The sequence below is a fragment of the Mesoplodon bidens genome, assembly GCF_964165515.1.
Source record: "Mesoplodon bidens genome assembly, chromosome: 1".
Taxonomy (NCBI): Eukaryota; Metazoa; Chordata; class Mammalia; order Artiodactyla; family Ziphiidae; genus Mesoplodon; species Mesoplodon bidens.
This window is the reverse complement of record NC_138176.1, coordinates 212,819,680-212,844,312: the sequence shown is the minus strand read 5'-3', so window position 1 is coordinate 212,844,312 and position 24,633 is coordinate 212,819,680. Positions and strand designations below refer to the sequence as shown.

The 24,633-nt window shown below is 40.5% G+C and overlaps 1 protein-coding gene across 1 annotated transcript in view; it reads right to left on the bottom strand.

Annotated features, from left to right (window-relative positions):
- METAP1 (methionyl aminopeptidase 1) overlaps positions 1-24,633 on the bottom strand; it is a 65,818-nt gene that overhangs the window by 27,066 nt on the left and 14,119 nt on the right. Inside the window, exon 2 of the mRNA XM_081238423.1 lies at positions 4,439-4,490. Coding sequence (XP_081094549.1) covers positions 4,439-4,490 — 52 coding nt within the window. The remainder of the gene's footprint in view (positions 1-4,438; positions 4,491-24,633) is intronic.

Here is a 24,633-nt window from a genome sequence, read left to right as displayed (position 1 = left end):
GCACAGAAATGTGGAAATGCTGCTTCCCAGTCCAGTACTCTCTCCAAAGAGCATGTGGTCAACTTGGGATTGAAAGGCCCTTGAGGGGCAATTGAAAAGAATGCAAAAATACAACCAATCCATTCACATTATTTTGGAAGAAAATACAATTATAATATTACATATCAAGTAAAGGAATATAGGGGACTTCCCTGGTGGTCCAGTGGTTAAGACTCTGAACTCCCAATCAGGGGGCATGGGTTCAAACCCTGGTCGGGGAACTAATAAGATTCCCTCATGCCACATGGCGCAGCCAAAAGAAAAAAAAGTAAAGGAATAGAAAAAGAGAAAGGAAAGCTCTACTACACTGCTAAATTTTAGATATCTTTCTCCCCTATGAAATTCAGGAAAGTTTTCCTATTGACATTAACAGTCACACGAAGCTGTTTCTCATTCCATGACAGAAATGGACTCCATTCACCGCCACTAGGGTCAAACATGATAGAAAATAGTTTAAAATGCAGGCCAACTTACACCTGCCTTAGCTGTGATTGCATCAAGTGCTTCTGTCTGAATCATGAACTTCAAGAATAATGTTCACCAGAAACAGGACAGAACAGCAATCAAGACACAGGGTTTTTGCTTTAACATAATCCAAGGGAGGGCGCAGGGAAAACGAAGGATGTAAAATCTTTCAGAGCTTCCTACTGCTCTGGATTCTGAACCTTCCACAATCGAGTTTCAAGAGAATTGAAAGCAGACCTCCAACAAATAATATAACCCAAAAGATATCTAAATAAGAATGAAATATGGCAAGCTCTTTTCTAGTATCTAGGTATCATTTACTTAGGGAAAGTTTCTCTTCCGAAGTAAGTTTTACTTAATGTAAACTATTTACGGATCAATTGATCTAAGCCCCTAAGTCCCAGACACATATGTAATAGAAACCTAATAAATATGAATTGGACTGGGGGTCGGTAACAAAATTGCATACTAACAGGTCTTTTTCAAATGACTGTGAAAGCATAGGACAGCATAAACAAACATTTGTAAGCTGTCTTTCAAACATCACAATGTAACAGGGCCAGGTAAGCTGCAGGTGGTGTCAAAGAGTACCTGATATGTGCGAGATCAGGTACCAAGTACAGCACACCTTTCTTTCTTTCCTCTTTAAAAGGTTTTGTGCAGGTAGCCTCAGCTGCCACAAAAGAACTGCCCATATCTAAGCTTTGCCTGGAACAGAATTTTCTGATCACAATCTTGACTCAGTTCTCCCAGAGGTGATTATTAAATGGCTACTGAGCACTTACTATGCACTGTACACACGCCAAGCACTTTACATAGAGTTGTTTATTTAACACTCACAATAAATGCATGATTTCGGCAGTTTGGAAGTGAGGCTTAAAGTAATCCGTGCTCACAAAGCTTGGTGGAACCAGTTCTGAAATATTATCTAGTAGCTTCCCTCCGCAATCCAAAACTCAAGCACACTAATTTGTAAGGGTAGAAGAGTAGAATAAAAAGTATTATTTAGAGTTGTGGTGGGTTTTTTTTTGGCCACGCTGCGCGGCTTGTAGGATCTTATTTCCCTGACCAGGGATTGAACCCGGTCCACGGCAGTGAAAGCGCCAAGTCCTAACCACTGGACTGCCAGGAAATCCCACAGAGGTTTTTCTTTTGTGTGGTTTTTTTTTTAAATGAGTTTTTATATCATATCTTTGGCTATTCAAAAGATACTTGTCAACCATGTCCACCTTTTACTTTAGGAAAATGGGAGGCAAAGAAACACACTGAGTATATCAGTGGTGAGTGTAAAAAGTGTAGAATAATATAGTATTGAGATGTGTGTAAAAAGTGTAGAATAATATAGTATTGAGATGTGAAGTGCTACAACTTTTACAGATCAAAGGCAATGGTACTGTGTAAACTCTGGCAGGAGATATGTGTAAGAAATATGCACCCAAGCATCAGCATTACATGCATTTAAGGGCTTGACAACCTAACTGGTCTTCTTTACTATGACACATAAAACGTAAATTCTGCTCTTGAGTCATTTAACTCACACTTGAAATATTCCTAAGGCCTGATTAGCTTCTGCAACCAAGAAAACTCCAGGTCCAAATGATTTCACTGGTGAATTCTACCAAACATTTACAGAAGAAATAATACCAATTCTACACAATCTCTTCCAGAAAATAGAAGCGGAGGAAATGTTTCCCATTCTGTGAGTCCAGGATTACTCTAATGCCAGATCCAGTCAAAGACATTAAAAGCAAATTACAGACCAATATCCCTCATGAACACAAATATAAATCAGTCATCTTTAATTAGAGATCAGTTCACATGAACTGTGTGCTACATTAGTTCACTATTATTTCTTGGAATGAGGTGCTATCTTTTAAGATGCCCTGATTCCTTCCCAGCCCAACATTCTTTTCCCCTAATCCCTTTCTCAATACTCTTCTTAGCCCTGGAGATCACCTTTCCCCACACCATTCCCTCCTCTAGGACTGTCATCCACAATGGGAGTTGGGGTCAATTTATTAGGGCATGAAAGACACAGGGCTGGCAGCTGAGGGCTGACTCTACCTAACACAGCCCAAGTGATCAAGAATATTAAGCTCACCCACTGAAGACATCATCCCCTAAGATCCAAGAGGGCACAATCTGAAACATGGCACCATACTAAACTCTAGAGGTATAAGTAAAACACAAACCGTCTTAGTCCAATGCAGTAACAACTACTTAGGAAACACGAGCTGTTTAATTCTCTTCCAGTGTAAGTCATAATGAAATAGCTCTATCCTTAGAAACCCAATATTGAAGAAACAAGCACACTTCAATGAGTTGGCAAACACTTGCAGTAGAGACCCATTCTTTCTTTCTTTCTTTCTTTCTTTCTTTATGGCTGCATTGGGTCTTCGTTGCTCCACGCGGGCTTTCTCTAGTTGCCTCAAGTGGGAGCTACTCTTCATTGCGGTGCATGGGCTTCTCATTGCAGTGGCTTCTCTTGTTGCGGAGCACAGGCTCTAGGCACACAGGCTTCAGTAGTGTGGCACGTGGGCTCAGCAGTTGTGGCTTGCGGGCTCTAGAGCACAGGCTCAGTAGTTGTGGCACACGGGCTTAGCTGCTCTGTGGCACATGGGATGTTCCCGGACCAGGGCTCGAACCCGTGTCCCCTGCATTGGCAGGCAGATTCTTAACCACTGCACCACCAGGGAAGCCCCAAGTTCTTTTAGTAACATACTCTTTCACCTCAATCCTTCAGTTCCCTGTGCTTTAAGTTCCTGAATATAAAATGTTAATAACTGGCTCAAAGAGCTCTAAAAATACCTAGCACATTTGATATACAGTATTTAAAGTATAAGTGACTAAAATAAAATGGCATATTTAAACCTATCTCTATACTTTGGAGGTAGCAAATCCTGTCATTTATGCTTTTTAAACTCATTTATTCACATCATTTTTCCTCATCTCTAACCACATTTCCTCCCACAATAGCCTAGCATTTCCATTAAATGTAGACTTCGCTTTATACAACCACAGAATATATGTCTTTTTAAATTTTTATTTCCTTTTCCTTGAAATGGTAGTTAAACTGACCTCAATGAGATTTTTAAGGTATATACACATATAAAACAATCTACCAAACTTTATTAAATCAGCAAATTCCTTAAAAATATAAAGTAGATGAACTAAAAATACCAAGATCAGTAAGTTGAAAGAAAACCTTATACCAAGAACCATGTACTATCTGCCAATCCACCCATAAGGATGGCAATGCTATAAGAAAAAAAGCCCTTTTCAATTTTCAAGTAATTGTGACGAGTTGTCGTGAGCTAGCCACACTAACGGCTTGAATTTATAGGATGAGTCGCGAAAGCAGGAAAGACCATTCGAATCAGCAATAGATCAGTGTGGTTGACAGCAATAGCTAAAAAGCAGCCAATAGTTTCACTTTGTGGTGTCTCAAAAAGGAAAATTAAACATTAGACTGTAAGTAATAACATTAAAACACCCAAAAAACAAAGCGATATAATTTTGAGTTAGACAAAGCAACTGAAATTGAAACTAAACAAGAACAAAAGCGATTTGATTAAATGAAGCCAGATAGCTCGTGCGCCCTTGCCTACAACACAGAAACGCTTCTAGCAAAGGAAAGAGGGTGCCAGATGCCAAAAGTTTAGGACGTCCTCTGGTACTGCTCAAGCCAGATCCCACTCGTGGCAGCCATCTCATGTTTTCATGTTACATATGTGAAACAAGATTAACAGAGATATTAGTCACGTTTTATTTAAATGATTACATACCACAAAGAACAAAAAATGTCCTAATTCTAGCTTTTGGGATTATACTGTCAGAACACTCAAATATACGCTTTCAGAGCTGGAAGAATTCTTGTCTTCTACACAAAGCCACTTCTAAGAAAAATGGTATAGAGATGTGTGACTTTACTTACTTGCTTTCTTATGTAGTAACTTGTGAGTAGCCCAGCTTCCTTTAAAACATTCCTAAGAGGAAAAACATGAAAATTAGTGTCAGGCTTTCCTGTTTTTTTTTTTTTTTTTTAAATAAATGTATTTATTTTATTTATTTATTTTTGGCTGTGCTGGGTCTTCGTTGCTGAACACGGGCTTTCTCTAGTTGCGGTGAGCGAGGGCTACACTTCATTGCGGGCTTCGCATTGCGGTGGCTTCTCTCGTTGTGGAGCACGGGCTTCAGTAGTTGCGGCACGCGGGCTCAGCAGTTGTAGCTCACGGGCTCTAGAGCACAGGCTCAGTAGTTGTGGCGCACGGGCTTACTTGCTCCGCGGCATGTGGTATCTTCCCGGACTAGGGATCGAACCCGTGTCCCCTGCATTAGAAGGCAGATTCTCAACCAGTGCATCACCAGGGAAGCCCCCAGGCTTTCCTTAATTAGAAATATTTTAAAGAACGTTATATATAAGAAATAGTTATCGGAAACTTTATTTGCAAAAATCAACATCTGTAACTTCACTACATTAAATATTTGGAAAAGCTTAAAAATGATAATGCCTATTTTAAAACTCATTTCATAAAGCAACCTAATGGATTAGAGACCTAAATGTAAGACCAGACACTATAAAACTCTTAGAGGAAAACACAGGAAGAACACTCTTTGACATAAATCACAGCAAGATCTTTTTTGATCCACCTCCTAGAGTAATGGATATAAAAACAAAAATAAACAAATGGGACCTAAAGAAACTTAAAAGCTTTTGCAAAGTAAAGGAAACTGCAAACAAGCTGAAAAGATAACCCTCAGAATGGGAGAACATATTTACAAATGAATCAACGGACAAAGGATTAATCTCCAAAATTTACAAGCAGCTCATGCAGCTCAATAACAAAAAAACAAACAACCCGATCCAAAAATGGGCAGAAGACCTAAATAGACATTTCTCCAAAGAAGACATATAGATGGCTAAGAAGTACATGAAAAGCTGCTCAACATCACTAATTATTAGAGAAATGCAAATCAAAATGACAATGAGGTATCACCTCACAACAGTTAGAAAAGGCATCATCAGAAAATCTACAAACAACAAATGCTGGAGAGGGTGTGGAGAAAAGGGAACCCTCTTGCACTGTTGGTGGGAATGTAAACTGATACAGCCACTATGGAGAACAGTATGGAGGTTCCTTAAAAAACTAAAAATAGAATTACCACATGATCCAGCAATCCCACTACTGGGCATATACCTTAAGAAAAACCATAATTCAAAAAGACACATGCACCCCAATGTTCATTGCAGCACTATTTACAATAGCCAGGTCATGGAAGCAACCTAAATGCCCATCGACAGACGAATGGATAAAGAAGATGTGGTAGGGCCTCCCTGGTGGCGCAGTGGTTGAGAGTCCGCCTGCCGATGCAGGGGATACGGGTTCGTGCCCCGGTCTGGGAGGATCCCATATGCCGCGGAGCGGCTGGGCCCGTGAGCCATGGCCGCTGAGCCTGCGCATCCGGAGCCTGTGCTCCGCAACGGGAGAGGCCACAACAGTGAGAGGCCCGCATACCGCAAAAAAAAAAAAAAAAAAAAAAGAAAAAAAAAGAAGATGTGGTGCATATATACAATGGAATATTACTCAGCCATAAAAAGGAACAAAATTGGATCATTTGTAGAGATGTGGATGGATCTAGAGACTGTCCTACAGAGTGAAGTAAGTCAGAAAGAGAAAAACAAGTATCGTATATTAACACATATATGTGGAACCTAGAAAAATGGTACAGGTGTACGAGTTTGCAGGCCGGAAATTGAGACACAGATGTAGAGAACAAATGTATGGACACCAAAGGGGGTAAGTGGTGGGTGTCGGTGGGTGGTGGTGTGATGAACTGGGAGACTGGGATTGACATATATATACTAATATGTATAAAATAGATAACTAATAAGAACCTGCTGTATAAAGAAATAAATAAAATAAAATTCAAAAAAAAAATAAATTAAATAAAGCAACCTAAACTTCAGATTACGTACTTCAAACAAGCCAAAAAACATTAGTCAATATTGTAAATAGTAGCCAAGGTTATATTTCAATTTTATGTCATCAAATCATTTTGAAGTAGTTGAAAAGAACTCTGAACCAATGAAGTAATCATACACTGGGGGAAATAAAAATAAGGAAAACTTTGCAGATTCTTCCATGATTTATAGCAGTTTGACTCCCAGTTAGTCATATCCACTTTGTTTACTATGTGCTGACAGCCCTACTAGACTAGACTGTAAGCTCCGTGAGGGAAGGGACTATGTCAAGTTTACCACTATATCTCCAGAGCCAAGCAGAGCGCCTGGCACATGGAGGAGTTTCAGTGAACACCTGCATATTGATCAGGATGGATAAATAAATAACTAGAAAGACTAGACTTTTCAGTTGGGAAAATACGTTCGTGTGACATAATTCAGACACCAGTAAGTAGTACTGAATTGGGAAAATGAATTCAAGTAATGAACTCAAGTAATAAATTAGAAAAATGAATTCAACCATAGATTTTATTTATAGAAACTGAAAAGAGCAAATAACAGATTCTCCTAGAGTCTCCAGAAAGGAATGCCAACCTGCCAACACCTGCTTTTAGCCCTGAGACCTGTGTCAGACATACTGAACTGCAAGGTAACAAATCTGTTGTTTTAAGCCACCAAGTTTGTTGTAATTTGTTTTGGCAGCTATAGAAAACCATCCAGGAAGGAAACTAGAGTTACCCCTATCTGTTGTCACTGCAAAAACCACTCACAACTGGCACAAAAATCAATTCCTCCCCACCATGGAGTTATAGGAAATTGGTAGAAAAACAAATATTTTTCTATGATTTTACCACAAAAGAGGATTATTAAGATTAATCAAAAAGTCCCAAGAACTAAAAAGGAATAAATTATTTCTTCAGTATTAACCTATTACATCAGGGGTCGCCAAGCCCCGAGCCGCGGACCGGTACTGGTCTGTGGCCTGTTAGGAACCAGGCCGCACAGCAGGAGGTGAGCAGGGGGCGGGTGAGTGAATGAAGCTTCATCTGTATTTACAGCCGCTCCCCATCGCTCGCATTACCGCCTGAGCTCCACCTCCTGTCAGATCAGTAGCATTAGACTCTCACAGGAGCGCGAACGCTACTGTGAACTGCGCATGCAAGGGATCTAGGTTGTGCGCTCATGAGAATCTGATGCCTGATGATCTGAGGTAGAGCTGAAGAGACGAGGCTAGGCTAGCGCTGGGGAGCGGCTGCTAATACAGATTGTCATTAGCAGAGAGGTTTGACTGCACAGAGACCGTAATCAATCGCTTGCAGACTCACATCAAAACCCTATCAGTGAGTGGCAAGTGAAAATGAGCTCAGGGCTCCCACTGATTCTGCATTATGGGGAGTTGTATAATTACTTCATTATATATTACAATGTAATAATAATAGAAATAAAGTGCACAATAGATGTAACATGCTTGAATCATCCCGAAACCATACCCCCCACCCCCCCGTCCATGGAAAAATTGTCTTCCATGAAAGCAATCCCTGGTGCCAACAAGGTTGGAGACCGCTGCATTCCATAAGAAAGGAGAAGTCAATGTTGAATTATAATAGGAAGACAACCATAGTAAAAACTGTAAATTATCATTTACTAAATATATGTGCACTATACACCTATATCTCATTTCATCCTCACAAAAACCCTGCGAGGAAGACGGCACTGTCCCCATTTTACAAATGATAAAACTGAAGCACAGATAAACTAGATAATTTGTCTATCACATAACAGAACCGTACCTGGCCGAAGGAGGACTCAAAACCAGGATTACCTGACTACAGGTCATGCTTTCTCACTGGTTTACAGCGTGTGAATGGGCTGGGCGGGGCGGGGGGAGGGGTGTTTTGCGCATACTCAATTCAAAGCACTGATTTAGCACCAAACCTGGAACTAGAAAACACAGGTGTGATTAAGCTATACCATGTATTAGCTATACCATTATAAGCTCTAAAATTTTACCTTTAAATCTAGGAAATGATGATACTTACTACCAGTTTAATGGATCCTCAGTTGCTCCACCTATAAAGTGGGTTGATTTTCTCCAGGAGAAGATCACATAGCGGATTAAAGGAGATAATGCAACTAACATATATAAAAGTAGTTAAAGTGTCTAGCACATAGCAAGTATCAACATATGACATCTTAATGCTTACCACCATACCCAGCATTAAGCAGGTTTTCTCCACAACCGTTAGGGAAGAAACAAAGATAATGTGATCATATACACAAAAGCCTTCTAGGGGATTCCCTGGTGGCCCAGTGGTTAGGTCTCCACGCCCTTTCACTGCCGAGGGCCTGGGTTCAATCCCTGGTTAGGGAACTAAGATCCCTCATGCTGCACAGTGCAGCCAAAAAAAAAAAGCCTTGTAGCTGTAGAAGGAAATGTGAACTGGTTTCATCACTTTCCAGGACAGACTGCAAGCTGCCTGCTTCATAGCCATCCTCCCCTTTCCCCAACAGCCAAAGAACCCTGCTAGAGTGGAGTTGTGGGAACACTGCTAAAAACATTCCCAGCCTCCTTGAAGCTGCAGGTGGACACGTGACCCAGTCTGGCCAACCAAGTGTAAGCCCAGTTGTTGGGTGGGGCTTCTGCAAAGCTTCTGAGAAAAGAAACACCTATCTGTTACTCTTTGCCCTTTCCCCTCTTCAAACCCGGAGATGTTGCCTGAAGTGAAGTAGCAGTGCTGTGCCTGCAAAACGACAAGCACACCTCAAGAAGCCTGGGTCCCTAATGACTTTGTGGAGCTGCTGTTCCAAGTCTCAACACATCCACCTCCAGACTCCTCATCATAGTAGAAAAACAATAACAGAGACGTCAGTAAAAAAAACTCCACAACTTTAGTTTTGGTGGATATACTGGTTAGAAATTGCATTGGATTATGAGGTACGAAAACTCAAAGAACACTGGGATAAACAATCACTCACCTGTTTAATAAAAGACAAAAAGGAGGCTGGAGGAGTGATGGGTGAAAGCAGCAATAATAAAATCCCTGGAACCTGTAAAATGTTACCTTATTCGGGAAAGGGGTTGCTGCATATGTGATTAAATTAAGGATTTCATGAAAGGGAAATTATCCTGGATTATGCAGGTAGGCCCTAAATGCCATCATCACGAGTGTCCTTGTAAGAAGGAGGAAGGGGGGGGTGGTCCACACACAGAGAAAAGGAAAAAGGAATGTGCCTAGGAGGGCAGAGATCAGAGTGATGTGGTAGAGCCCCTGGAGGGAGCGCAGCCCTGCCAGCACCTTGATTTAGGTTCAGTGAAACTGATTTTGGACTTCTGGCCTCCAGAACTAAAAGAGGATAAATGTCTGTTGTTTTAAGCCACTCAGTTTGGGGGATTTGTTACAGTGGCCACAGGAAACTAATACAGTGACTTAACAAGACATCAGGGCACACACTAAAACAGGGTGAGGGACTTACTCCAGTCTTTCTGAAGCTTTTTCCACTTACGTGTACTTATTTATGGACTCAACTCCCAATCATCCACGGTAATTTTTAAATGGGGCAAGCAAAGGCACATGACGGTACTTTAAGAAACCTAACTTCAGTCAGCAATTTCAACCTCTTCTCTTCCTTCCCTGCAAACTATTCCTCCTCACAGACATGATTGGCGAGAGTGACGAGACAGACCGGAGCTTCTTGTTTTCCTTCCTCCAGTCTAGCCTACGGCAGAGATGTTTACGGTAGTGAGACTGTCAGCAAGGAAAAGGTCAGGGATGGAAGGAAGGGAGTGAGGGGAGAAGTTCAGGGCAGGTCCTAGGACCGCAGTCTGAGCCCACCAAGCCCAGAGGCGAAAACCCCACCATGGCAGCATGGCAGGCATGCTACGGCCACCCTTCACTTCCAGGCCTTAACTCCAATGTCTCCTTAACACAAGGCCAACCATCTGCATACCAACTGTGCTTTGTACAATGTTCAATTCATTTTAATTACGGCAGCTCAGAATAAAGCAACTGAATGTCTGCCCAATGAGAACTAAGCATGGCTAAAGTGGCTTACATGTCTCCTAGGTACTGATATAGCCAATACTACAGCAATACTGTGAATAGTCTTCCCTGAAAAAAATCAAAGATTCCAGCTAAATAAACCCCTTTAAAGAACCTTAAGATATAACTGAATCAGGATCCAAAAAAAAAAAAAAAATTCAATAGGTAATTTGAAAAGGAAAACAGTTTGAAAACTAGAAGAAGTTTACAATTTTCTAGAAGATGAAATCTGCCAAGCAGCCGATTTCCCACCCAATAGCAACTCTACTCTGTCTTATATCTTATGTAAAATTGATAGAGATTTTTAAAATGCTATTATATTAATATATCCCAACACAAATAACCATTTTTAAAATGAATTTTGTCTTCTACAATGTAATAACTTTAAATGCTTGCTCAGGGCCATATATAATATCTTGTATGTCCAAATATTCAAATGCAGATTGGAAAGTGAACATCTTTAATGTTTAATGATACCATCTAGGCTTGAGTATACATTTCACTGTATCAATTCCTATAGTACAATACTTAACATTTTCAGGAAGCCTTTGAGAATCTTGGGAAAGCAATCATTCCCCTCCACAGAAAAAAAAATATATCCATGCACATATAAAATACAGAGTGCCATGTGGTTGTAACGTGCACTCTGTACTTGTATGTATGAATGAATGAATGAACAGACTTGTATGCACATGTTTACATGCGCATAGGTGCTGAGCATTCAGCAGTGAACAATATAGGCCTATTCTAGACAAATATTACATGGCTAATCACACAATTTACTACATAGTTTAAGTCATAAGGGCTAAACAGAAAAAATACACAGTGCTGTGAGAAGAGGTGGAAGACAAGAGCTAAAGACAGAGGCAGAGATCAGAGCCTGTTAAAAATTCTGGTCTATTCTAATGACAACAGAAAAAGCCATTAAAGGGTTTTAAATGAAGAAACAACCTGATGGAGACTTGAGTTTATAGCATCCCTGATCTCCATCCACAAACCCCAAATTAAAACTTTAATACACAGGATGGTCCTGAAGAACTCCATAAAACTGATTTTTAATACAGGCAGTCCTTGCTTTGCATAGTAGTAAACAACCATACAAGCTGTAACCGTAAAAAGCAATCCTCATAATCAACAGGGAAAATCACAATTGTTCCACGACCTTTAAAACTTTTTATCAAAATATTAAAAATTCTCTTGGGCTTCCCTGGTCGTGCAGTGGTTAAGAATCCGCCTGCTAATGCAGGGAACACGGGTTCAATCCCTGGTCCGGGAAGATCCCACATGCCGTGGAGCAATTAAGCCCATGTGCCACAACTACTGAGCCTGCAGTCTAGAGCTCACGAGCCACAACTACTGAGCCCACGTGCCACAACTACTGAAGCCCGCGTGTGTAGAGCCCGTGCTCTGCAACAAGAGAAGCCACTGCAGTGAGAAGCCCACGCACCACAACGAAGAGCAGCCCCCACTCGCTGCAACTAGAGGAGCCTGTGCACAGCAACGAAGACCCGACACAGTCAAAAATAAATAAATAATTAAACAAGATGTTTTAAAAAAATTCTCATACTATAGGTTATAAATATACAGGAAACTGAAAAAGTAAAACTAATATTTCTTTAGTATACTGCAATTTAAAACATTAGATATATTGAAAATTAGAGTATTTTATTTCTTCATTTAAAAACTTATCAAGACTAATTTGAACACGTGTGCCTTCTTCCCACTGTATAACTCAGTAAACAGAGTGAATATCTTTGTTAGGCTTGGCAGATTGTCATACTGCTTTTTTTTTTTTTTTTTTCTGTGGTATGCGGGCCTCTCACTGCTGTGGCCTCTCCCGTTGCGGAGCACATGCTCCGGACACGCAGGCTCAGCGGCCATGGCTCACGGGCCCAGAACTGCTCCGTGGCATGTGGGATCTTCCCGGACCGGGGCGCGAACCCGCGTCCCCTGCATCGGCAGGCGGACTCTCAACCACTGCGCCACCAGGGAAGCCCTGTCATACTCCCTTTTAGGTTTAAAACAGCTTCCAAATTTTATCCTTGGCACTCTCAATACCTCTGAGAGTTCTTTTAATGTAAAGTTTTTTTTGTTGGTGTCACTTCCCCTGAGACACCATCAATCTTTTCATCACAACCATTTTCCTCATCTATGTCAACAAGTCTGTCCGACTTCCTCTGGCTGCACATCTATAGAGTCTCTAGAAAGGTGGGCAATGTCAACATTCCCCTGGGTCAGCTGTCTCTTCCACAACTCCAGTTATGTTCCATTTAGATTTCACTTCCAGCATTAACACTTAGCACTTCTTTGTTGCACTTCCATCTGTTAGCCAATTCCTTCTTTCAATGATCCATTTTTGTAAAATGTCACATAAGTTTATCATTGGGAAACAAGAAAGCTAGACAACTACAGGCTCTGCTGTCTGCAAGAGAACCGAGTGACAGATGCACAGGGACCAGTCACTGACAGGCTTTGAAAGAAGCGGAGGGACTGGTCACTCACTGATCAAGACGCACAGCTGTGATTTACGCAGTGATCTGAGGACTGAAGAGCTAGCAGTGAAGTCTTATGTACTTCATGTCATTACTCATGTTGTTGGGAGACTGGTTTAACTACTCTGTGGTAACTAGATTCATGCATATCAAAATTGCAAAATAAGATCTGCCTTTATATAGTTGGCAACCCGACACAACCTATTTATAAAACTTTTCTAAATAGGTTATGTGAACACAATACTTTTGCCTCACCCAGCATCTCTTTTTACCCTCACAGAAGCTGACACATATTTCCTTAAACAAAATAACATCTCTATCCCAACTGATTCATTTAGAGAACGCGGAAGTTCACACACCAATTTAAATCAAGAAGGGGAAGGGGAAGAACGAACCATCAGAGAGGAGAGATAAAAGGAGCATTTAAAATGTTAAAGAAGGGCTTCCCTGGTGGCGCAGTGGTTCAGAGTCCGCCTGCCTAAGCAGGGGACACGGGTTCGTGCCCCGGTCTGGGAAGATCCCACATGCCATGGAGCGGCTGGGCCCGTGAGCCATGGCCGCTGAGCCTGTGCGTCCGAAGCCTGTGCTCCGCAACGGGAGAGGCCACAACAGTGAGAGGCCCGCGTACCGAAAAAAAATAAATAAATAAATAAATAAAATAAAATAAAATGTTAAAGAAAATTAATATTTTCACCTAATTTTTTAACACTACAAAAAAATCCATTGCCTACTTACTACTAAGGATAATTCATAATTCATAAAGGGTTTATAGGTAGGGACAACTCAAAACTCACATGATTTTCTAAATTAAGTTTAGGACAGCAGCTAAAATCATGGACTTTGAAGCCAGACAGACTTGTCCCATAGCTTGATCATTTATTAGCTGTAAGGGGAAAAAAATCTTAATATCTCTACGTTCCACTTTCCTCAACTGCAATGTAGGGAAAACTGTGTAAAAATGTGTGGCCAATAACAGTTTTATCAATTTTATTATTTTTTTAATAAATTTATTTATTTTTGGCTGTGTTGGGTCTTCATTGCTGCGCGCGGGGCTTTCTCTAGTTGCGGCGAGCAGGGGCTACTCTTCGTTGAGGCGCGCGGGCTTCTCATTGCGGTGGCTTCTCTTGTTGCGGAGCACAGGCTCTACATGCACGGGCTTCAGTAGTTGTGGCTCGCAGGCTCAGTAGTTGTGGCTCACGGGCTCTAGAGCGCAGGCTCAGTAGTTGTGGCGCACAGGCTTAGTTGCTCCGCGGCATGTGGGATCCTCCCGGACCAGGGATTGAACCCATGTTCCCTGCACTGGCAGGCGGAATCTTAACAACTGCACCACCAGGGAAGTCCCTCAATCTTATTATTTTTAAAAGCAATTTAAACTTGAAATTTGAAAAGATGATGCACCTGTATATTTTTAACATGTCTGTGTCAACCCTGCCCTGAATTCTTAGCTTATGAAAACTTACGGCAGTTAGGCAGCTAGTGTTGACTGTGGCCTTTGTAGCTGACTAGTATCACTGTCCATGGAACCTGCGCATTGGGGAAGGGGATGCAAGAGGCGGGAAGAGGGACTTCCCTGGTGGCACAGTGGTTAAGCATCTGCCTGCCAGTGCAGGGGACACGGGTTCGATCCCTGGTCCGGGAAGATCCCACACATGCCTCAGAGTAACTAAGCCCATGCACACTGCAACTACTGAGCCCGCATGCTGCAACTACTGAAGCCCACTCACCTAGAGCCCATGCCCCTCAACAAGAGAAGCCACCGCAATGAGAAGCCCATGCACCGCAACGAAGAGTAGCCCCCGCTTGCCGCAACTAGAGAAAGCCCACGCACAGCAACGAAGACCCAAGGCAGCCAAAAATAAATAAAATTAAAAAAAAAAAAAAAGAGTCGGGAAGAACCTTAGGTTTGAACAGGCTCTCCAGACAACACAGAGACCATCACAGAGAACAGCGTGCCAGCTCAAGGTGTGTGATCACAACCTGTGACTAACCTTTGGCAGAATTCTAAGCTATTCAGACAAAAAAGCAAACCTTAGGAAGCCAGGTTTTAGGGTTGTTTTTTTTTAATTTTTTAAATTAAAGAAACATTGAGCAGAGACATCAGTAGCCACTGTAAAGGAGACAAAAGTCAGAGGTTCACTGATTTAGTCCAACTACAAAACCCAAACAGAATGTATGGCACAGCTATTTGAGGAACCACTGAACTGGTGATGAGTCTACCATCCTCCCCCACCAAAATCACCAGGGGCAACATGGAAATGACCACCAGGGCACAAACACAGAGCAGTCCAGAAGCCCTCTAATTCTGGCTCAAGGAACAGGAAAGGGAACTCCTAGTGCTCAGAATACAGTCCACCTTCTTTTCTCGTTTCTCTCTTCTCACACCGCAAACCCCAAGTGATCCTGAGGCGACCCACAACGTGAGCTCATAGGAGTCAAAGTTCTGAGGAAGAGGCATCTCCTCTCTCATCAGTGAAGCTGTGGTCCAGCGAGGGTGGGGCCAAACCCCCTTACTTTCTTCTCTCTGTGTCCTCCTGTCATTTGGCCCAGACAAAGGCACCGTCATGAAGTATGCAGCAAAGCAGGTAACTAAACCCCAGCTTTCTGGCCAGAGGACCAAAAATGAGGATTCCCAAGGAACCGTAAAGTACCAGGAAGGAGCTCCAGAAAGTGACCCCATAAAGTTGTTCATAATACAATACTGATGTGTGTGAGAACAGAATAGAGAGGCCATCGTCCAGGTCTCAGGGACAGATCTGAATGGCACTGCTAGGTTTTGAAAACTGAACTGACACTGGACCCAAAGAAGGCATGTTAGAACTTGCAGGCTGAACCTAACCAGATTAGTAGCCAGCTAAAATTTAAAATATCAACATTCTTCACAAGATTTAAACAAGACTCAAGATCTCATAATATTCAAAATCTCTAGGATACAATCTAAAATTATTCAGCATATAAAGAACCTAGACAATTTCAATTTACAAGGGAAGTGAGTCAACGGACACCAATGCTAAGATGACAGCAATGCTGGCATTAACTGACAAAGACTTTAAAGCAGCTATTATTAAAACATTCCAACAATCAATCAAAACACTCTTCAATCAATGGAAAAAAACAAAATCTTCACAAAGAAGATGTAAAGAAAAACCAAATGAAAATTTTAAAATTGAAAAATACAATGCCAAACTAAAAAACTAATTGGATGTACTCAATAGCATAATGAAGATGTCAAAGGAAAGATGCAGTGAACTAAAAGACTGAAAGAAATTATCCCATTTGAACGCAGAAATTAAAAAAAAAAAATGAACAGAGCCTCAGGACCTATATGACATAACAAAGAAAATTATTAAGGGCAAAGAGGAAAATTACAGAATTTTTTTTAAAGGTCAATTAACTAAGATGATGTAACAGTCTAAATTGTATATATCAAACAACAGAGCTTCAAAATACATGAAGCAGAAAGTAACAGAAGTGCAAGAAGAAAAAGAAGAATCCACAATATAGTTGGAAACAAAAATCAACAACCATTCATGATAAAAACTCTCAGTAAACTAGAAGAGAATTTCCTCAACTTGATAACGATCATCTACAAAAAGTCTACAGATTATATCATATTTAATGTGAAAGACACAGTGCTTTCTCCCTAAGATCAGAACCAGACAAGGATGTCCACTTTCAACATGCATATTTCAACATCACACTGGAAGTCTTACAATGCAACAAGGTAAGAAAAATATAAAATGCATACAGACCGGAAAGGAAGAAATTAAACTGTCCCCATTCAAAGCTGACATAATTACCTATATAAAAATACCAAGGGAGGGCTTCCCTGGTGGCACAGTGGTTGAGAGTCCGCCTGCCGATGCAGGGGACACGGGTTCGTGCCCCGGTCCGGGAAGATCCCACATGCCGCGGAGCAGCTGGGCCCGTGAGCCATGGCCGCTGAGCCTGCGCGTCCGCTCTGCAACGGGAGAGGCCACAACAGTGAGAGGCCCGCATACCGCAAAAAAAAAAAAATACCAAAGGAAAAAATCTCCCAGAACTAAAATATCAGTTTAGCAAGGCCACAAACACAAGATCAACACACAAAAACTCACCATATTTCTATATACTGGCCATGTGTAATTGGAAATACACAAAGTAACACCATTTACAATCACTCCTCCCAATATTAAATAAATAGTATAAATATAACAAAAGATGTACAGGAGCTGTATGCTGAAAACTAAGAAACAATGATAAAAGAAATCAAGTAAGAATTAAATAGACATCCTGTGCTCTTGAAGTAGAAGACTAAATACAGGAAAGATGTCAATTCTCCCCAAATTCATTTATAAGTTTCAAGCAATTCCAATCAAAATCCCAACAGGAGGGGACTTCCCTGGCGGTCCAGTGGTTAAGACTCCACACTCCCCACGCAGGGGGCTCAGGTTCAATCCCTGGTCAGGGAACAAGATCCCACATGCCGCAACTAAAACTCCCGCATGCCACAAGGAAGATCCTGTGTGCTGCAACTAAGACCCGGCACAGCCAAATAAATAAATAATAAATAAATAAATTATTTAAAAATCCCAACAGGATTTTTTTTAACATAGAAAGGCATGACTCTAAAGTTTATATGCAAAGGCAAACTAGAATAGCTAAAACAATTTTGAAAAAGAATAAAACTGGAGGTATCTTATACTTTTTCTTATATTAAGGACATAATTTTTTCTATTTCTACTCTTAAAATAATGTTATTAGGAACTGGTATTGAATCCTATCAAATTCATTTTAAGCATCTTCATAAGCAATTTTTTGTATCTGATGTAATGATTTGATGTATTATATTAATAGCTTCACTTATTATTTAATGATTTCTACCTCCCTGAAATAAACTAGCTGACTATAGTGGATTATTCCTTTACATACTGCATAATGCAACTTAGTAATATTTGTTATACAAAGTTGTAGGCATTTTATGTCTCTTGATATATATTGCTGGATATTTTAATCCAGGGTTTTCTTGCTGCTCTTTCTTCCCTTTCCTGTCTACCTGCCATTTCACTATTACTACCAACCCTTATTATTACTGGCCAACAGATAATAGGGAAGGATAATACTCTGCTTCAAAATCTTGTCTCAAAAATAAAAATAGGGCCTCCCTGGTGGCGCAGTGGTTGAGAGTCCGCCTGCTGATGCAGGGGATACGGGTTCGTGCCCCGGTCTGGGAGGATCCCATATGCCGCGGAGCGGCTGGGCCCGTGAGCCATGGCCGCTGGGCCTGCGCATCCGGAGCCTGTGCTCCGCAACGGGAGAGGCCACAACAGTGAGAGGCCCACATACCGCAAAAAGAAAAAAATAAAAATAAAAAAAATAAAAATAAAAATAGCCCTGTCATCATCTTAATGAGTAAAAAGGACCAAGTGGTGAGTATCTATAAAGGAAGGTTCCCATCAAGCTGGGTTAGCACGACATCACCTTCCATTATAGATAAAATCCTGTCCAGCCTTGACATTTGCTAATGGAAACTACCATTTGGCGAGGACCTTTTTCATGCCAGCACCTTACATGTACTATATCACTAAAACTTCACACTAATCCTAGGAACTGTATATTAATATTCCCATTTTACAGATGGGGAAACTAAAGCAGGAAAGGGGTAAATAATATGAGCCAGTTCAAACAGCTGTTGGGTGGCAGAGCTGGAACTGCAACACAGGGCTCTCTGGCTCCAAAGTCTACTACTCTCTATCTAGCTACGAGGCTCACAGGACAGTGCTCTGAAGAAGCAACGGCTCAGTAAAAGGGATAAGATACAGCTCCGCACCACAATCTCCCACCCCAACCCCTTGCCCTATGCATCTCCTCCATCTGGCTGTCCCTGAGTTGTATCCTCTATAATAAACTGGTAAACATAAATAAAAGCAAAAACAATCTAGCAGCGTATAGAGGAGGGAGGAAGAAGCAGGTGAGATCTAGGTAAAAGGAAACAGATTTAAGAAAAAAGGTTAAATGAAAATTTTTAACTTAAAAAAATTTTTTATACAAATATGAAAAATACATCAACATTTCTCAGTGTATACTAAGAATTGGCAAAGGATAAAGACAAAGAAGAAATGAAAGACTGGTCTCAAACAGAATCATACTTACCACTTATTAACCATTCTATAATGAAATGTTTTCATCCACAGAGCTTATATTACTGTATGTTAATTCTCTTACCGTTAGTAATTATTTTCCTACTAGACAGTATAATAAACCATGTTATCAAGAAAGTTTCTTATTGAATTCTGTTGACTAATATGCTGATTAAGAGATGCAGCACGTTCTTTGAAAACACCTTGGGATACACAGCAAACTGTTAAGATTTAATAGAGATCCTGGGGAATTAGAGATAAATTTGGGGAGAAGGCACCCATCACTTTAAATTCTCTACAACTACCATGTATTATCATTTCTAGTAAACAAAATATAATATTACTATAATAAAATAATGTCTGAGATTTTCATGCAATTAAAATCATCAAAGCTTCTTGAATTCTAAATAAACAAAGATCTTCGATTCTATTTGCTAATGCTTGCCATCTGGAGTGTATCAGAGTAGATGCCAAGTTTTTCTTTTTACCATTACTGATCACAGAACTCTTGTAAAAAGAAATCTAGAGCAACCTTTAGTATTTAAAACAGAACAAAGAGCTGCTCTGAGACAGGAGCAGCGAGGGGGAGCCACTCTCACCTGTGCCCCATTTCATGTCTTCTCTTTCAAAGCAATTAAGCTTAAATAATCAGATGCCCTCCTCTCCTCCATCCAAAACTTACCTTCCTGCAAGAGTTCAGAAGATAACAAATGACTTTAAATACCACCTTCTCTGTAAAACTCCTCCTGTCCCCCAGTGACAAATGACACTTCTTCTAAACCCTTTAGCAACTATTGCCTCTACAGCTGAATTAATCATCTATTTCATTGTAATCTCTGTTGATTTGATCTCGGGTAAACTTTGAACAAACTAAAAGCAGTGTAAGTTTTTTAAAGGAACTACATTTCACGACGCTTCTCCTCTACTGTCACTTCAAAGTAAAAAGCCCGAGATAACGTGTAAAGACCAACATCTGAGTATTGGTACACACCTTAAGTTAAGGTCCACACCGTAAGTATTCATGGTAAACTATTTTTTTCATATCTGTTCTAAAAAGTCATAAGCTATGGAGCAATTACCAAGATTTTAAAATAATCCTCCTTGATTCTATTTCAGAAAAAAAAAAAAAAAAACTACTTTCAACAAGATTATGAACATACTCTTAGAAAAGCAGAACATGCTTCACATTTTTCAGACTACTTGGTATTCTGAAGAAGTTTACAATACACCGGGAATCAACGCTACACCACATCGATTTTTCTCCCAACTGTATTTTCAATGTAGCTATCATCACTAACATTTTGAAATTCATCACATTCATTGAAAAGTAGCTATCCAAATAAATAGCCTTGTACTTCCCTCAGAGGATTTCAGAGTGTTTTATACTTGGTTCATGAAACTTACATCAAATCCCAGCTTTAATAAGAGGACTAATAGGATTATTCTCATTAAATAAACTGAGGAACTGTCTCACAAAACAGCTTACTTAGCTAAAGGCTTGTACTTCAAAATACATGAAGATTTGAGTAAATGAAGAAACCAAAGTATTCATAATAAGTATCTCTCACCTGTATAAAGACACCCACCTTCCTCTTACTTGCTGAAGCCATGAAGCAATCAGGTCATGGTCTTCAAAATCCCTGATGGCATCAAGAACATTCCTGGATCTCCTGATAACTCTTGAAGACTGAACAGTGCTCCTTCCTTACACCACAATCTCATTCTTTTTCTTCCCCATTCATTACCTGATGAGCACCACTCAAAAACCTGAGTGACTTATTCTCCACACCCTGCAGAATCAACCCCTGACTCTTAGCTGCGCAATCTTTCTTTCCCTAACCCTGAAAAATGTACCAACGACCTAACTAAACTAGGGCTGGAGTTTCCCAGAGAACACCGTGCTCTCCTTTCCCTTGCACATCCTGGTCTACCTGCTCCGGACACTCACACCGTTACATCTTGTCCTCAGAAGCTTTACCTATCCCTTCAGGTCTGCTACAAATGCCATAAAGCATCCACACCATGCCCCAACCCACCTGAAGCTGAATAGGACACATGTACTTACTCAGTACTCCTTTGAGAGCACTTTGTCTCATTGCCCTACTTTCCACCTATTTTGCTGCACCAAAGCACTGTCTATTGATAACCTACTATAACTAGTAGGTAAAGCTTGAGTTTTCAGCCCAAGAGAACACACTTTTTCTTTAGCACCAACATATGTCTACCAGTTTTAGGGGCTGATATGGGGTAGTATGGTTCTCATTCCCGAACAGGTTTTAGAATCACCTGGAAAGCTTTGCTTTAAAAATACTCATGCTATTCCCCACCTCAAATTAAGTAGAATGGTGGTTATCAGGGCTGAATGGAGTTGTTTAATAAGTTGTTTCAGGGGCTTCCCTGGTGACGTAGTGGTTGAGCATCGACCTGCCAATGCAGGGGACACAGGTTCGAGCCCTGGTCCAGGAAGATCCCATATGCCGTGGAGCAACTAGGCCCGTGCGCCACAACTACTGACCCTGCGCTCTGGAGCCTTCGAGCCACAACTACTGAGGCTGACACACCTAGAGGCCGTGCTCTGCAACAAGAGCAGCCCACACAATGAGAGGCCCATGCACTGCAGCGAAGAGTGGCCCCCACTTGCCACAACTAGAGAAAAGCCCGCATGCAGCAACGAAGACCCAACGCAGCCAAAAGTAGAAATAAAATAATTAATTAATTAAAAAATAATAATAAGTTCTTTCACTTCTGCAAGATTAAAAAAGTTCTGGAGATTTGTTCCACAACAATGTAAAAATAATAAACACCACTGAACTGTACCTTAAAAATGCTTAAGATGGGGCTTCCCTGGTGGCGCAGTGGTTGAGAGCCCACCTGCTGATGCAGGGGACATGGGTTCGCACCCCAGTCCGGGAAGATCCCACATGCCACGGAGCAGCTAGGCCTGTGAGCCATGGCTGCTGAGCTTGTGCATCCGGAGCCTGTGCTCCACGACAGGAGAGGCCACAACAGTGAGAGGCCCGTGTACCACAAAAAAAAAAAAAAAAAAAAAAGCTTAAGGTGGTAACGCCTCTCTGTCTTTTTTAACCACAGTAAGAAAGAAATTCACTTTTTAAAAAATTACAAAACTGTATACCTGTATATAATAAAGAACAATTATCCTGTTTTTGTTTTCAAAAGATAAAAACAACAGGTAACATTTAAATGTGTACTACATGCCAAGCACTGATTTAGTGATTTACTATGCATTAACTGTTAATCCTTACAACTCTAAAGGGTAGGTACTATTATTTCCATTCTACAGATGAGGAAACGGAAGCACAGAGATTAATTAACATGTAAAAGAACCACACAGCTAATTAATCACAAAGCCAGGATTTAAATGCAGGCCCTCTGGACACAGTATCCGTGCTCTAACCTCTATGTAATATATACATAAAAGTCTGAAAAGACAATAAACTAAACTGTTAACACTCTTAGTATATAATCATGACAGTTTTCACTTTATACACTTCTGTTTTAAATTTATGCAAAGATCATGTACTGCTTTTTATACTGAAAATACAAATGAAGGTATTTACATTTTGAAAAAATACACTCAATGGAACAGCAAGGTCTCTACCCTGCTAACAATCATTTTATTTCCTTATATTTCTGTACTGAGACTCTTTACCACCGTAAAGCTAATCTACCTGCCATAACACACGTCTCGGCTTGCTCCTGCTTCCATAAACAAATCCTTCCCCTGGAGAGAATGTCCTCTCCTTTGCAGTGATACACACCTTTTCACTTACCTTTTTTTTCTTTTCTTTCAATTTATCCAAAGCCAGTTTTTTTTTCTTTTACATTTTTATTGGAGTATAATTGCCTTACAATGCCGTGTTACTTTCTGCTGTAGAACAAAGTGAATCAGCTATACATATACATATATCCCCATATCCCCTCCCTCTTGAGACTCCCTCCCACCCTCCCTATCTTCCACCTCTAGGTGGTCACAAAGCACCGAGCTGATTTCCCTGTGCTATGCAGCTACTTCTCACTAGCTATTTTACATGTGGTAGTGTATATGTCAATACTACCCTCTTGCTTCATCCCAGCTTCCCATTCCCCACACCATCTCAAGTCCATTCTCTAATGTCTGCGTCTTTATTCCTGTCCTGCCCCTAGGTTCATCAGAACCATTTTATTTTGAATTCCATATATATGTATTAGCACACGGTAATTGTTTTTCTCTGACTTACTTCCCTCTGCATGACTGACAGACTCTAGGTTCATCTACTTCAGTTCAAATAACACAATTCCGTTTCATTTTATGGCTGAGTAATATTCCATTGTATATATGTGCCACATCTTCTTTATCCATTCATCTGTCGATGCACACTTAGGTTACTTCCATGTCCTGGCTATGGTAAATAGTGCTGCAGTGAACATTGTGGTACATGTCACTTTTTGAATTTCTTAGGGTATATGCCCAGTAGTGGGATTGCTGAGTCATATGGTACTACTATTTTTAGTTTGTTAAGGAACCTCCATACTGTTCTCCATAGTGGCTCTATCAATTTACATTCCCACCAACAGTGCAAGAGAGTTCTCTTATCTCCACACGCTCTTCAGCATTTATTGTTTCTAGATTTTTTTATGATGACCATTCTGACCAGGGTGAGGTGATACCTCATCGTGGTTTTGACTTGCATTTCTCTAATGATTACTGATGTTGAGCATCCTTTCATGTGTTTGTTGGCAATCTGTATATCTTCGTTGGAGAAAAGTCTATCTAGGTCTTCCACCCATTTTTGGACTGTTTTTTTGATATTGAGGTGCCTGAGTTGCTTATAAATTTTGGAGATTAATCCTTTGTCAGTTGCTTCATTTGCAAATATTTTCTCTCATTCTGAGGGTTGTCTTTTCGTCTTGTTTATGGTCTCTTTGCTGTGCAAAAGCTTTTAAGTTTTATTAGATCCCATTTGTTTATTTTTGATCTTATTTCCATTTCTCTAGGAGATGGGTCAAAAAGGATCTTGCTGTGATTTATGTCATAGAATGTTCTGCCTATGTTTTCCTCTAAGAGTTTTATAGTGTCTGGCCTTAAGTTTAGGTCTTTAATCCATTTTGAGTTTATTTTTGTGTATGGTGTTAGGAAGTGTTCTAATTTCATTCTTTTATATATAGCTGTCCAGTTTTACCAGCACCACTTATAGAAGAGGCTGTCTTTTCACCATCATATATTCTTGCCTCCTTTGTCAAAGATAAGGCAACCATATGTGAGTGGGTTTATCTCTAGGCTTTCTATCCTGTTTCATTGATCTACATTTCTGTTTCTGTGCCAGTACCATACTGTCTTGATTACTGTAGCTCTGCAGTATAGTCTAAAGTCAGTGAGCCTGGTTCCTCCAGCTCCGTTTTTCATTCTCAAGATTGCTTTGACTATCAGGGTCTTTTCTGTTTCCACACAAACTGTACAATTTTTTGTTCTAGTTCTGTGAAAAATGCCAGTGGTAGTTTGATAGGGATTTCACTGAATC